Source organism: Podarcis liolepis (genome assembly GCF_965112155.1).
Source record: "Podarcis liolepis genome assembly, chromosome: 12".
Lineage (NCBI taxonomy): Eukaryota > Metazoa > Chordata > Lepidosauria > Squamata > Lacertidae > Podarcis > Podarcis liolepis.
The window spans coordinates 51,582,141-51,597,907 of record NC_139563.1 but is presented as its reverse complement, the minus strand read 5'-3'; the positions used below and the strand labels follow the sequence as shown (position 1 = coordinate 51,597,907).

Genomic DNA, 15,767 nt, shown 5'->3' with positions numbered 1-15,767 from the left:
AGTTCTTAACCTGAAGCACGATTTCTGGGTTAGCGGAGTCTGTATGTAACCTGAGGTACCACTCTAACAACTTTGCAAAATATACAGTTTTGGGTTTCCCCCCCCTTCCCCCTTTATTCTCCTTTATACAAGGGTTCTGTTTCTCTGTTTCTTTCTCAAAACAGCTCAAAAGCAAAGTTTATTTCCATGGGGACACTGTGGGTTCTTAGCGCTCTGTACCACAGTAATTCCTAGCTTCTGCAGCCATCTACAATCAAGTTAAACCAAAGGATGGGTACATCAAGCTTGCAACTGAGCTAGCAGTACCAAAGCAGCTCATAGCGTCACAATTCAATATTGCTTGATTGTAACCCACACCACCAAGCCTCTGCCACCAATTTTGCTTGGTCACACTCTGCTCACATAAAGCACCATCTTATTATGCAACACAATACCACAGCTTTTCCACGGCATAGTTCAGCAGGCACAAAAGGCTATTTGTAGTTACAGTCTTACCTTGGGTTTCGAAAAGCCTAGTTCTCGAACGTTTCGGCTCCCGAACGATCGAAACCTGGAAGTGACTGTTCCGGTTTTCAAATGTTCTTTCGGAAGCCAAACATCCGACGTGGGTTCCGCAGCTTCCGATTGGCTACAGGAGCTTCCTGCAGCCAATCAGAAACTGCACTTTGGTTTTCAAATACTTTGGAAGTTGAACGGACTTCTTGAACAGACTCCGTTTGACTTCCAAGGTACGACTGTATTTTTTTTAAAAAAAAGGCAGAAGAGATAGACTGGCATTAGTTTAACTCAAGAACGAAGAGATATTCAGATCTTCAAAAAAAAGTCTGGTTTCTGTGAATACTCACCTCCCCTCTGGATCAAGCATCTCACAAGATGCAGCCGTCGCCCATCTGACCTGTCCATGTCTTTCAAGACAGTGCCAATGTCAACGTCCGACAGATTGCAGTTCTTAATAAGGCCGTCTCCCAATGTCATATTCCCTGTGGTTTTTCGGGTCAGCAGCAGCATAACTTCATGCCACCTTTGCTTCTCCACCAACAGCTTTATGAAGCTGCTGGCGCACACAGGAGGAATGTCACAAACTATTTCTTCAGGAATTTCTGAAAGTAGTCAAAATAAGGCTGCCATTATGCCCAGCAAAGTTACATGATCTTTGAAATACACTTGACTAAAAAAACAAATTCCTTGGCACTTCGGATTTGATTATTGCATGTGTATTGCACCCCATGGTTTCATTCCATCCAAGTCCCTTCATTCTCATTTGTTCCCTTCTTATTTTTCCTAGCTTTTAAAAATGTCTTTTCTTCCCTTTAATGTAGTTTTCAGAACAATTAAAAGAGGTAGCATTTTACCCACTTTTTCCCTAGTTGTATGGAAGTTTCCCTCCAACTGTTATGCTTCTGCTGGCATGTACAGTGTGCTGTGTTTGTGGAGCACATTAAAGACAGAGGTACAGTGGACCCTCTGGATACGAATGTAATTCGTTCCAGGGGTTCGTACATAACCCCGAAAAATCAGCAAGTAGAGGCGCCGCTTCTGCGCATGAATGCGCGGTTAAACCCTGAAGAATACACTTCTGGGTTTGCAGCATTCGCAACCCGAAGGTAACGTAACCCAAGAGTCCACTGCAAATTACTTTAACCCGCTTTCCAGGAAAGTAGTCCGGGGGGGGGGGGCAAGTGGTGTATGTATCTCTTCTAGATACTCACTGAATCAAACCTAATCAAACCCAGTCGGGCTTATTTCTGAGGAGGCCTGGATGTAAACTGGAAATTCTAATCTGATTTAGACATGGTGAAATTTTTTGTTGTTCTAGAAAAATCCAAAACACTTTCACCTTTTGCTCTGTCCGTAATATGTCACAACTTCTATCTTATTTAAATGCCAACTGAATACATTGACATACAAAGATGGGCACTGATTGCCCTCCTCAAAACACTTAACACAGTTGTGCATTATTAAAAAAGCTACAAACCTAGGGAAGAAAAAACTGAACTCCCCGTAAACCTGCAAAATAGCCAATGTGACGTTTCAGTTCTCTATTTAAGACAGGAAGAAGGAAATGAAAATACATCATTGTTTCCCAGAAAGATTCCATTGGTGTCTATTTGCTACAAACCGTAGATCACAAACTAGCACTAGGGTACATCAAACTTTCTGGCAAGCACTGAAAGGCTTCTAAGTGAGGCAGGAGCTACCCCCCCCCCCCCCCGACAACAAGTGCTTTTCTTTTGTTAATCCAACAATGCGATACAATTCTCTATGTTCCTCGACTCAGTTGGTTACCTTTCACAGAAAATCAGTTTACACAGCACATTAAAATATCCAACTGGACAACTTTTGCCACCTAGAGGACAATATAAATGCTTTGCAATAAAGACTTTCTATCTGATATGCTGATCCCTCCGAAGACTGAAAGTGGACATGCATCAGGAATGCAGCTGTCAGTTTGGGGTTTTATGGAGCACATCAGGACAGGAAAACAAAGCAGTTAAAATGGATTAGTAAATATTCAGCCTTCAGAACGTTCAAGTAGATAGCAAGCAGAGGATTGTATTTCAAACTGCAAAATATCCCCCGGTGTGCTAATTTCCTACATACAGCAGTGGGGTGCAAGGGGCGGCAAGACTTGAACAACTGCCAAAATTGGCTATTTAGATGAAGCAACATGAACGCTCAAGTTCTAGAAATATTAAGTAGTGGAGGATTGGTCTTTATAGCAAACATTTTACTTGGTTTCCAAGCCATCCTTGTGTTTTGGAAATGATTCAAACATGTCCCTGGCATATATCAGACACTGAGAATGAAACATTTACCTCTTACTGAATTCAGCAGGTTCAGAAGCCTCTGAACTTTTTCATGCCTCAATACACCGATGTTATGTACTCTGTTTTCCGAACGGCAAAACCTCACAAACTGCTCAAAAGCATCATGAAGCAAGGCAACGCTGTCTGCAGGCACTGTGCATTCATTCTGCTCTGTGGGGAACAACATTGAAAACCTTTCTGAGACATTTTCTCTCTTTCCTTTTCCGACGGGAACAGAGCTCATGGATCTGCAATCCATGATAAGGGGATATGAAGGGAAAAAATCAATAGTAAAGTGGCCCAACATTTCTGCTTCCAATAGCCATATATTTCCCAAAGACCAGTGGTTTTCAAATTTTCCCGTCATCCAAAACCTTCCGCTGTAACCATCTTGAAAGAGGCAGCTGTGACAATACCTCATGCATATAATCATGCTTATAAAATCATGCTGTTTAAAAAGGGTTACATCTTTTAATTGCTACGCCATGGGACTGTTGTTGCTTTTCTCTTCAGAAACACATCAAGGTAATGTGTTTTGGAAATCCTGTAGAAAATTCTAGGAAACATTCTTGGATAACTCTTTCTGTTGGACACATAACTCTTTTGTATTGCCTATAGATAGTTGTGACGTATGGAAGTGAGAGCTGGACCATAAAGAAGGCTGATCGCCGAAGAATTGACGCTTTTGAATTATGGTGCTGGAGGAGACTCTTGAGAGTCCCATGGACTGCAAGAAGACCAGACCTATCCATTCTTAAGGAAATCAGCCCTGAGTGCTCACTGGAAGGACAGATCCTGAAGCTGAGGCTCCAATACTTTGGCCACCTCATGAGAAGAGAAGACTCCCTGGAAAAGACCCTGATGTTGGGAAAGATTGAGGGCACAAGGAGAAAGGGACGAAAGGGGACGAGATGGTTGGACAGTGTTCTTGAAACTACCAACTTGAGTTTGACCAAACTGTGGGAGGCAGTGGAAGACAGGAGTACCCTGCGTGCTCTGGTCCATGGGGTCAAGAAGAGTTGGACACGACTAAACAACAAATACAGTGGTACTTCTAGTTACAAACTTAATTCATTCTGAAGGTCCGTTCTTAACCTGAAACTATTCTTAACTAGAGGTGTGCTTTTGCTCTTGCTGCTGCTGCACCGCCGGCACATGATTTCCGTTCTCATCCTGGGGCAAAGTTCTCAACTCAAGGTAACTCTTCCAGGTTAGCGGAGTTTGTAACCTGAAGCGTTTGTAACCTGAGGCATTTGTAACTCGAGGTACCACTGTAGATAGTTGTTGGACCTCAGCACTGGGCCCATAACCAAAGAGCATACCCTGGAATAGGACTGAGGAACATGTCCCTCTCCAGAAGTTTTTAGGCTCCAATCTGCCCCAGCCACTGCTCAGCGATGACGGGAGTCTTGAAAAATCTGGAGGGCCATCCCTGCTCTAGAATACACCCCCAACACTTCTCAGCCGTTGTGAATTGTAGGAGTGAGCAAGATTCTTTCGGAGAAGAGTGTCTGGCATCTTCTTTCTGAAGATGACCTGAAAAGCTTCAGAGGAACCCCAGAGTTTCCCAAAAGAACTTTAGGGGAAAGCTCCATCTCTAGCACATAACAACACACAATTATATGTATCAACCAAAACAACGTCGCCATGCAGCCCTGTTGCTCAACTGGTGAGATATTATTAGTACAGTAGCAGGCACACAAGCCTGAAGGACTGCACAAATCTCCTCGGCCTATGTATGCTTGTCTCAGCTCTGCACCAGTACTGATAGCTGTCATAGTGTAGCAGCTTTGGGTTTCCCGTATCAAAGCCCAGTTTCAAAGCTTTGGCGACAAAAACACTTTGCAAAAACCTAACAGGAAACCATGGTTAGGGGTGGGAAGTCTGGACATGGATGAAATTAACACAGAGATGGAGAGGAGAAGAATGATCATGATGTCCAGTCCCTGAATAATGGTTAAATGTTATGTCTACAGCAGGGTTTCCAGCTGTTTTTGGACTACAGTTCCCATCATCCCTGACTACTGGTTCTGCTAGGTATGAATGATGGGAGTTGTAGTCCAACAACAGATGGGAGACCCAACCTAGAAAACAAAGAGGACACTTTTGCCAAGTGAGGGTTATTACTGAATTCAACAAGCAGGCCTGTCTCTGAAGTACCTGGTGACTCATCCTGGTGTAGATTAAATCTTTCCTTGTGCTTGCTGATTATATCTACAACCCTGAACTTCTTGTGTTTTTTCAAGATATCCATAGCAGACCTTGACTGGGCATCACAGATCTTTGGATCCACCCCAGCGTTCAGAAGCATCACCACGTTTTCTATCAGATCTGAAATACAAAACATATAAAAGGAGCCTGCAATATTCTTGACTTGAATCACAACAGGCTTCACGTCATGAGTTCAGCTTTGTGATTTGACACTTGCAGGAAGGAAGAACCTCTGAGAAGTGGGTGGCGCTCGTATGCAGCCGTTCTGAAACTGGTCCAAAGAGCAAACAATCAGTAACTGATTGCAGCAATCCATGTTTGCCAGAAACATCAAAACACACCACTCGTTCACCTACGCCTGGTCTGTCACACAGGGAAAAGAGGATAAGAAAAACTGCAAAAAGTTCCCAGGTCACCAATTTGGGCTGAGAAATATATGGTGGAGGATTCACATTTTGGGTGCCCACTAGACTGATAATTTTTTTAAAAAAAGAGGAATGTAGGTGCATTTTTCAAATGGAACAGATAGATGCGTAGTTTCTCCCCTTCAATCTCAAAAAGGATTGCAAGACAGGAAGCCAACAAGACACCTGCTTCCCCCACTCCCTAGTGCAAAGCAATACAAATCGTTATTTCAAAAATACTGGGAGCACAAAATTATTGCTTTTCAATGGTGGCTCCAATCTTATGGAACTCCTAGGTTTAGATGGCCCCACTGATTCTGGGACCTTCTACGCCCAGAGCCATTGTTCTATTAATTAAATACAGTCCTTCCTGAGCATGTCTTTATCCCATTATTCATTCCCTTTCTGCGACAGCAGTGAATTTATTACTCATGTTATTCCAACTTTTCGGTCACCCAAGTGGCTCTGGGAAAATCTCTTCCATTAACACGATGATGCTTACTACTGCCAACCCACTTACCTAGGAGTAAGCCCCACTGAACTCAATGGAGCTTATTTCTGAGTAGATCAACCTGGGATTGCACTGTTACTGAATTAGAAGCCTACTCTTGATGCTGGAACAGACACTTGTTTTCCCACTGCCACCTCGTGGGCAAAATAAAACTTGCAGAAACTATCATGCTACAATTCTATGAGAATATGTCCACTAGAGATGGTCTCAAGGAAAGCAGATTCCTAGTCTGAGTATTCTGTTCAAAATGCAGCAACACAAAAGCCGGTCTCTGTTAAAAGCACAATGTTAGCCAGAGTTAGCCCTTTCTAGGGTTTCTGTAAAAAGAATAGGAGAACAAGAATTAAACTAGCAAGATAGTGTACAGTGGTGCCTCGCAAGACGAAAATAATCTGTTCCACGAGTCTCTTCGTCTAGCAACCCTATTAGCGGCTTAGCGCCATTAGCGGTTTAGCGGCTATTAAAGGCTTAGCGGCTTAGCAGCTAAAAGGGTATTAGAGGCTTAGCGGCTTAGAAAAAGGGGGGGAGCGAAAAAAATCGCAAGATTCGCAAGATGTTTTCGTCTTGCGAAGCAAGCCCATAGGGAAATTCGTCTTGCAAAGCGCATCGAAAAACGGAAAATCCTTTCGTCTAGCGGGTTTTTCGTCTTGCGAGGCATTCGTCTTGCGGGGCACCACTGTATTGTCCAAAAACCAGGTTACCTAAACACACACACATACACTTACACACAAACTTACTTTTCATAGGATAGCCAACTGAATGAGATGCTACAACGTGGAGAACTGTGGCCCCCTCTTCATTTTGCTGGTTGATAAGATCCTTCAGTTCAGGCTTATAATTCAATAACCAACTGAAAAGGTAGTTACCATCTAAATAATTAAAAAGAAGAAATACACCATCAATTTAAGGAAGACTGTGCTTAACCTTTCCAGAATACATAAAAAGGATAGGATATATCTTTGCAATATAATTTATTTTCCCTGCTTGGCTTTATCTAGTCTAGTTGGTGTATAGCAAAGAACCTTGCAGGGCAGGGATAGCCAATGTTCTTGGCACACGCGGCACAAATCAAGTCCAGAATATGAAATGGTGCCACTCTAGTTTGACGGTACAGTATTTTTACAGCTCCTCCCTGCCTTTGGGTTAGTTTTCTCTTTAGGACCAGTTTAAGGTAAAGGTAAAGGGACCCCTGACCATTAGGTCCAGTCCTGACCGACTCTGGGGTTGCGGCGCTCATCTCGCTTTATTTGCCAAGGGAGCCGGCGTACAGCTGCTCTGTCATGTGGCCAGCATGACTAAGCCGCTTCTGGCGAACCAGAGCAGCGCATGGAAACGCCGTTTACCTTCCCGCCAGAGTGGTACCTCTTTATCTACTTGCACTTTGACGTGCTTTCGAACTGCTAGGTTGGCAGGAGCTGGGACCGAGCAATGGGAGCTCACCCCATCGCAGGGATTCGAACCACCGACCTTCTGATTGGCAAGCCCTGGGCTCTGTGGTTTAACCCACAGCGCCACCCGCATCCCAGTAAGACCAGTTTACAGATACTCTTAATATACTGAGGAAGGGAAAATACCAGACTTTATAACATAGCTACTTCTACGCTGCCCCCAACAAGTGTCTCCCCATCCAAAGGCTGTCCAGCCTATATTGTACATCTCTCACTATTTTCATAGGACCATAGCTTTATGTTTTGCATATAAAATTCATCTCCAAATTACCTGCAGCACCATTCAGGACATCATTTATTTTGATTTGATTTTTTTAAGCACTTACTTGCTTTGATACAAAGCATGATGATAGCATGAAGAGGATAGGTTCCAACACTTCTTATATTTGCTCCGAGGGAGACAAGCCACTCCACCAGTTTGGGCACCCTTTCCATTTTTTCATACTGGCCAAAGAGAACATATTTCTGGTTCAAGAGAAACAAAGAATACATGTATAAGGCTCTGGTCACAGAAATGCTGATGATTAGGCAGCATAACTTGGATACAAATTTTATTTCTGTTGACAGTAGTATTTTATTTAAGCACCATGTTTGCCTTAAATAAACAAACTAAAACCCTGTTATCCATGTCCACCCACAATTAAGGGAAATAGACAAGTCTGTTAAAGCAAGCTAGTAATGGATTTGGGTTGTCGTTTTTTAAGTTTGCTGGACTGCACCCTTTAGTTTGTACAACATATATTCGTTACCTATGTTACCTGCCATTCATGCAAGCCCTCTGGTGAAATCCTTTTCCTAATTCCATTCACCCAGGCCCCAGTAAAGGATTTCTACTGGAAGATTTCGACAAACCTCAAACAGCTCTCTTAGTGATAAATTGGTCACTTGCAGATTCCTTGGCAACCGGTCTTTCTCAGCAGCCAACACTAGGCAAGACTAGGGAGTGAGGGAAAAGATTTTTTCGTTAGAACTTCAAAAGCATGTAGACCTCACATCTTTTTCAGATCACAGCGACACCTGGTGCTTTTGCTAACAAGAACAATCCTTTGAAACGATGGAAAGCGTGAAAAGGATATATATCTGGCTGTATTCTGATTCTATTTTCTCTGTCTAGGCGCTACTGTTAGTGAATAAACACCAATACCTTAAAATTTTGCTTTTCCGGAATCACCAAAGATTACACCTTGTTACTGTTGAATGAGACAGAAGTGTTCACTTGTTGGGGGAAGGAAGGGACAACTGAATTCAGTATTGCTTCCTCAGAGATTATTGGCATCAGTAGAAAGGTGAGAGTTAAGAACCACCACATGTGTAGTAGCTGAGCAGCGGCTATTTGCTTCTTTTTGCTGATCAACACAGGTTACTATTGCATCAGGCTGCAAGAATGTAATTACCTAAACATCCATGAAACAGCGTTGGAAGTAAAGAAAGTGCTTTTTGCTGCACTATGACCTGCCAACGTAGAGAAAACTGCAGTGGTTGTCCTTTCCTGCTCATGCTACTGGTTTAGCTGCTGAGAGCCAAACCAGTTTGGTTTACTGTTCTGTATGAATCTGGCCTCGTCATTGGGTCTCACTTCAACAAGCCACCAAGTTTTGTCCTTGGCTTGCCATTGTGATTTGTTTGGAGTGAGATAGACCACAAGACAATGCTCAGACATAACATGAAGCCAAGCCATGGCTGAGCTCCCAGTAGCATGGCAGCAGGAGCAGAGAACGACTGCAATGGCTGTGCTTTTCTCCCAATGCTTGCCTATCCACAGCAAGCCATACAGTGGTGCCTCGCAAGACGAAAAGAATCCGTTCTGTGAGTCTCTTCGTCTAGCGGTTTTTTCGTCTTGCGAAGCAAGCCCATTGACGGATTAGCGGATTAGCGCTATTAGCGGCTTTTAGCGGCTTAGCAGATAAGTGGATAAGCGGCTTAGCAGCTTAGAAAAGGGGGGGAGGGGGAAAACCCCGCAGGAACTCGCAAGACATTTTCGTCTTGCGAAGCAAGCCCATAGGAGATTCGTTTTGCGAAGCACCTCCAAAACGGAAAACTCTTTCGTCTAGCGAGTTTTCCGTCTTACGGGGCATTCGTCTTGCGGGGCACCACTGTTTGGCTTACTGTTACCTACATGGTCTGTCTCTCTTTTTCCTTCTTTAAAAGGTGCGAGCAAAAATAATGAACACTACACCAAAAACTGTGCTAAGCTTACAAATTAAGGAAGCACACCTACAATTCACGTCAGCTCATCCCAATTCTAAGATGGGCTATGCGATCACAGGGCTGAAACGTCGAAGCAGACAGATTCCAGAACCTGCGATTACCTACTGTCATACAGGTTTTGAAAAGCCAGCCTGAGCTCAGGAGAAAAAACGATGTCATTATTTACAACGATAAGATGCCTACCTGCCACAGTCCTTTTCTGGCCAGCTTTTCAATCACCTGTTGCCAAATTGGTGGCGTGAAATTATCGCTCACAATTTTTTTACAGACGGATAATAAATGTGGGGTAATAGTCCGTTCATCTAGAAGAAGAAGAAGAGTTTGGATTTGATATCCCACCTTTCACTCCCTTTAAAGAGTCTCAAAGCGGCTAACAATCTCCTTTCCCTTCCTCCCCCACAACAAACACTCTGTGAGGTGAGTGGGGCTGAGAGACTTCAGAGAAGTGTGACTGGCCCAAGGTCACCCAGCAGCTGCATGTGGAGGAGCGGAGACACGAACCCGATTCACCAGATTACGAGACTACCACTCTTAACCACTACACCACACTGGCTCTCATCTAAAGGGGGGCAACACGAAACAAGAGAGGCTTAAGCCTGCATAACCTTCATCATCATCATCATCATCATCATCATCATTTACAGTTTGTGCTCTTCCAACTTAGGAAATCCCCTCATGGCATCAACAAGGAAGGGGAAAAGCCTTTACACAACAGAGGAAACAAACTGCACAATCACCAATGCTCTCTCCCTAGAGCTCCCTTCAGCTGGTCTATGCAAGCAACAGAATGAGGTGGGAAGTTGATGGCAGAATGTTGTAGTGGTAGAATGGGCTGCGTCATTTCAGCCTGCAGGTTTCCAATGCACCAAAATTTATACAAATAGAAAACTAACGCAGTCGGCGGGGGGGTAATTTCGTTCTTTTTCTTTTTTTAAAAAAAGATATCTATTAAAGTTTTTAAAATATAACAGTAAAAATGAAAAATAAAAAGAAACATACAAAATAAAAACAGTTAAAAACACATTGATTTTCCGTAACATATCTTCCATACGTGTATGGGCCTATGGCCGTAATAAATAATATATATATATCTTCCATACGCTTATTTCCCCTGACCTCCTCGTACCTCCCTTTTTTGTATTCCACTTCAGTTTGTTAGTTCAGCAAATCCTTACCATTAAACTTTTACCCATTTGTAAATCTTTTTTCGTATCTCTTAAGGCATTACAGTTGGAAACCACTTCGTTTCTATCCAACATCCTTCTAACATTCATTAATTTTACAATATTTCTGTAAATAGTCTTTAAATTTCTTCCAATCTTCTTCCACCGACTCTTCTCCCTGGTCTCGGATTCTGCCAGTCATTTCTGCCAATTCCATGTAGTCAATCACCTTCATCTGCCATTCTTCCAGAGTGGGTAAATCTTGTGTCTTCCAATACTTTGCGATGAGTATTCTTGCTGCTGTTGTAGCATACATGAAAAAAAGTTCTGTCCTTCTTTGGCACCAATTGGCTGACCATGCCCAGGAGAAAGGCCTCTGGTTTCTTCAGGAAGGTATATTTAAATACCTTTTTCAGTTCATTATATATCATTTGTAATTTCGTTCTTTTCCTGCTCTTGGCTTTCTGTCTGTAATGAGTTTTCAACATAGGGAAGCGCTGAAAAACATTGTCACCCACCTGCAGATATAGCAGGGGGCAATGCCAAATGTGCAGAATCTGGGCATAGGGATTGGAGCACAGGTTCCTTCCTATCCCCACCACGTCGTGCAAAGAGAACCACCAGACATCGTGCGCCTGAAAGCACACTGCAAGCCTGGTTCTTCCATCTGCTCCCTGAAGCCGCTTCTGCGCGGCTAACTCCCTCGCTGGGTCAGGGCAAAGATCTTGCCGTTTTAACCTAGCATTGCAGACATTTTACCCACCAGCCCGAGGTCACAAATCCATTTTGCAAAGGTGACACTATAAGGATGATTGTGGACAATGACCTGGTTTGCACATCATTGTAAGCAATACTCTGAAACACATTATAAATGACTGCGAATGAGAAGCCCGCTGCTGCCCGCTGCTCAGTTATGACGCACTAAGCCTGTAAAAAAACACACACCGTGGATTGGCTGGCTTAGCGCTGGGTGCAAACCAGTGTAGTGGTTTGTTTATCTCTGAACAAAACACAAGAAGCAGCCAAGTTTCTTTCTTGGTCTATTGCTTATAGCTTATTTGGAGAGAAATAAACTACAAGAGTTGGTTTGCACATCCACTCCAGAGTTTGTTACTCAGCAAAAGGAGTAGTGAACCACTTGCATGCTGCTCATTCATGGTAATCCATAGTTTCTTTCAGACTACGGTTTACTGTGATTTGCAAATGAGGCCATTCATTTCAGGCACTCACCAGCCATCAGCTGCCCCCATCCTGTCCTAATTGTGACAGTTTAATGAAGACAAAATCTCACGTTATCACTTACCGTTAACGCTTGAGAAGATACCGACTATAAAATCAGAAATTTGAGCCACATCTGATGAACCATGGAGATAGTCTAAACCTTGATAAAACGTTTTAACAGCATCGAGAGGCTGTCTCAATTTAATCAGGGAGTAGCCAGCTCTATAGTACCCCTAAGAAAGAAAGAAAGAAAGAAAGAAAGAAAGAAAGAAAGATCCCAAGAGTCAGTCTTTCACTTCAGGAACATATGTGAAGGCTAACATACATTTAATAGCAACATTTCAATATAAGAACAGAATAACCTAGCAGTAAATACATTTAAAATGGCAGGGTTGAAACACTTTTGCACCAAATACAATGGGCACTAGTCAACTATGTTTTACTCAGAATATATACTCAGATATTAACGAACATGATAAAATTAAACATTCATTTGGTTTATTATGGCCTTCTCAACTATGGGAGGGTGATTGCTTTTGTTTCTTCCTATGGTGTGGCTTTTTAAAACTTGGATACAAATCTTATTTCTGTTGTCAGTAATATTTTATTTAAGCACCATGTTTTTTGTGTTTTTATATTGAAAACCATCCTGTGAGCCTCGGATGAAGGGTGGTGCAGAAATTAAATAAATAAATTTCTGAACGGGAACGCTGCTCTGAGCCAACAGCTGCTCTGCAAATAATTTTCTGTTCATATTAAGTAAAAGTGACTTGCAAGCCAAAACGTGGAGCTTCCGAATACAACAAAATTTAACAAGCAAATGCAAATCCAAAGTTCTTCAAGCTTTAAGCTCCTTTAATGTCAGCGCTCAATCCTTGCATTTTCGGTCTTGAAATTTCTCTTTAAGAGTCAAAGCACACATTGCTTCAAAATATCTTACATTCAGAACTCTTAATCCTTATTTTATTTTTTAATTAAAAAACAACAACCCTGCAACCTAGGCTTAGAGAATCATATAACTATAGAGTTGTAAGGGACAGAGCTGTCTTTCCCATTGGGCTTAGTGGCACGTTGTGCCAGGGCGCCGGCCTCTCGGGGCGCCCCAGCGAGTGGGGGAGCTGCGCGGCTTTGCCGGCAGCCTCCCCTTTCCCTCCTCCACGCCCACCAGCTGCAACCATATGGCCCAACAGCTGCAACCTCCACGCCCACCAGCTGCAACCATATGGCTGGAGAATGTGCAGCTTCCTTCCCAAGCCCCCACGGGAGGAGAGCAATCCCCGCAGAGGCTTGGGAAAAGGTCAACAACTCTAGGAAACGGGGTGGGAGACGGATCTTTGCACCACGGCACCAGGTACGCTTAAGACGGCCCTGGTAAGGTCATCTCAGGGTCATCTTGCACGAATCTCATCCATGACAGATGGCCACTCAGCCGCTACGTAGAGTACAGAATACCTTAACGTAAGCTGGATCCCACTGGAGGCACTGTCTTGCTGAGCAGAAGGCTTCTCTCCATTTATTTAAGTTGTAAAATGCATTTGATCGGTTGCAGAGTAAAACTGCCACTTCTCGCCGTTGGGAAAAACTAAAAGATGAGAATGTGAAATGTAGTTGCGTCAAGAGAAACAGCTTTATAGTTTTACAGAACACATGAACAGATTCCCGCCCCCCTTCCTCTACACAGAAATAGAGTAGAGGGGGGAATTGTTATACCTTATGCATTCCCTTTATTAAATCCCAACAGAACACTGCTATGAAAAGTTGAATAAAGAGTGTAAGGAAAACGGCAAATAATTACTGCAAAGATCACAGATAACTTGGTGACTGGAATCCAAGTTCAGTAGCTTCACAGAAGGAAAGCTCAAGTCTAGAAGCTAGCGCTAGACAGTTCACAGTTCTCTCAGAAAGAGCTTACCTTACTGCTTTGTGTAAATAGACCAGTACGTTTAGTGCTTCGTCATACTTTCTGATGGCAAGAGCATAGTTTCCATTTTTGAAGTCTTGATTCCCTTGCACTCTCAAGAACTCGGCGTAACTACTGGGGTCCCCAAAGCTGAAGGGATCCATTCTGACAAAGAGGAAATAAATATGCTCTGAGAGACAGCACAAAATATTTCCCTTACCCCACAGCACGAGAGCATTTTCAGTTACTTAACCAACACCGCATATATTTAAACACCAATAAAGTGCTTCTACCATCAATGATAAGCTGAAGTATTATCGGGACTCTCTAGACCAGCGCTTCCCAAACTTGGGTCTCCAGCTGTTTTTTGGACTGCAACACCCCCATCCTCCCTGAACACTGGTCCTGCTAGCTAGGGATGATGGAGACCAAAACAGGCCCAAGTTTGGGAAACATTGGATCTAGATCCAACATAAAAGGACACAAGGTGTCACAAGAAGGAAGCCTTTTGTAGCAGGAGCTGAGCAGAAACCTGCCCTCTCCAACTCTGGTTTGTTTTCGCCTCTTATTTTAATTGCATCTGTCTTCTACCACCACCACCCAAATTATTAAGGGGGTGGGAGGAGGAAACATTTTATAAATACAATTTTAGAGATCAGAAAGTTTGGCAGAGGAAACATTTTATAAATACAATTTTAGAGATCAGAAACAGATAGGTAGCCGTGTTGGTCTGCCATAGTCAAAACAAAAAAATTCCTTCCAGTAGCACCTTAAAGACCAACTAAGTTAGTTCTTGGTATGAGCTTTCGTGTGCAAGCACACTTCTTCAGATACACAGTGTATCTGAAGAAGTGTGCTTGCACACGAAAGCTCATACCAAGAACTAACTTAGTTGGTCTTTAAGGTGCTACTAGAGATCAGAAAGTTTGGCAGAGGAAACATTTTATAAATACAATTTTAGAGGTCAAAAAGTTTGGCACATAAGAAAAATCCCAAAGTCCATATTAATGTAATACCTTTATTAACCCAAACAAAATATCACAAAGTAACGTGCAACCCTTTGAGCTCTGCAGAACTCTCCCATCCGGACAGATGGTAAGCAAAGCAAGAAGATGGGGCAGGGAGACTCAAAATGACTATCTGGTGATAAAACCTTTATCCCTGTCTGCGTCTTATAAGGTTCTTAAGGCTGAGGGAGAGAGGAAGTCGCAGGCAATGATATGAGGCCCTTTAGGTGCTATGCAAGTTTCAGGTTGCTGCGAATGAGAAGAGTAACAATGGGGTAAATTCCCCATCTCTGGGGCTGCAAAATTAACAGCTATTGCCCAGGACTGCCGTGATCCTTAAGCAAAGCACAGAGAGTCCTCCATGGTTTCCTTCCTGTTTTTGAGCTAAGGCAATCTTCATATTAGCAAAGGTGAAAATTATATTGGTTTGCCAAGTCAAAAGAAACCAACAAGGACAACTGCGCCTAGCAGTTGAATGAAATGTTTCCTTGGAAAATAAAGCCCTGCCCTCAGGTGGTATAACAAGCCTCTTACTTCAGTTTAGGATTCTGCTGTTAAAACAGCCAAATTCATTATTTTCCTATCACAACCAGTCTTTTCCTTGCTGCCGCCTCTGTAGCACCTAAAAGACCTACCTGCTCTCTCCTCCTCTCGCTCTTAGAAGGTGCAGACATACCGTATTTTTTGCCCTATAAGACTCCCTTTTTCCCTCCCAAAAAGTCAGGGGAAATGTGTGTGCGTCTTATGGAGCGAATGCAGGCTGCGCAGCTATCCCAGAAGCCAGAACAGCAAGAGGGATTGCTGCTTTCACTGCGCAGCGATCCCTCTTGCTGTTCTGGCTTCTGAGATTCAGAATATTTTTTTTCTTGTTTTCCTCCTCCAAAAAC

General features: G+C 43.1%; 1 protein-coding gene and 1 long non-coding RNA gene across 2 annotated transcripts in view; both read right to left on the bottom strand.

Annotated features, from left to right (window-relative positions):
- LOC310690125 overlaps nt 1–15,767 on the bottom strand; it is a 125,210-nt gene that overhangs the window by 85,321 nt on the left and 24,122 nt on the right. The window lies entirely within an intron of this gene.
- TRANK1 (tetratricopeptide repeat and ankyrin repeat containing 1) overlaps nt 1–15,767 on the bottom strand; it is a 53,469-nt gene that overhangs the window by 24,710 nt on the left and 12,992 nt on the right. Inside the window, exons 2-11 of the mRNA XM_083467741.1 lie at nt 13,886–14,038; nt 13,426–13,555; nt 12,056–12,206; nt 9,773–9,891; nt 8,234–8,317; nt 7,708–7,846; nt 6,671–6,802; nt 4,968–5,138; nt 2,817–2,978; nt 846–1,100 (exon numbers count right to left, since the gene is read on the bottom strand). Of these exons, the coding sequence (XP_083323867.1) occupies nt 846–1,100; nt 2,817–2,978; nt 4,968–5,138; nt 6,671–6,802; nt 7,708–7,846; nt 8,234–8,317; nt 9,773–9,891; nt 12,056–12,206; nt 13,426–13,555; nt 13,886–14,037 (1,495 nt within the window). The 5' untranslated portion in view covers nt 14,038. The remainder of the gene's footprint in view (nt 1–845; nt 1,101–2,816; nt 2,979–4,967; nt 5,139–6,670; nt 6,803–7,707; nt 7,847–8,233; nt 8,318–9,772; nt 9,892–12,055; nt 12,207–13,425; nt 13,556–13,885; nt 14,039–15,767) is intronic.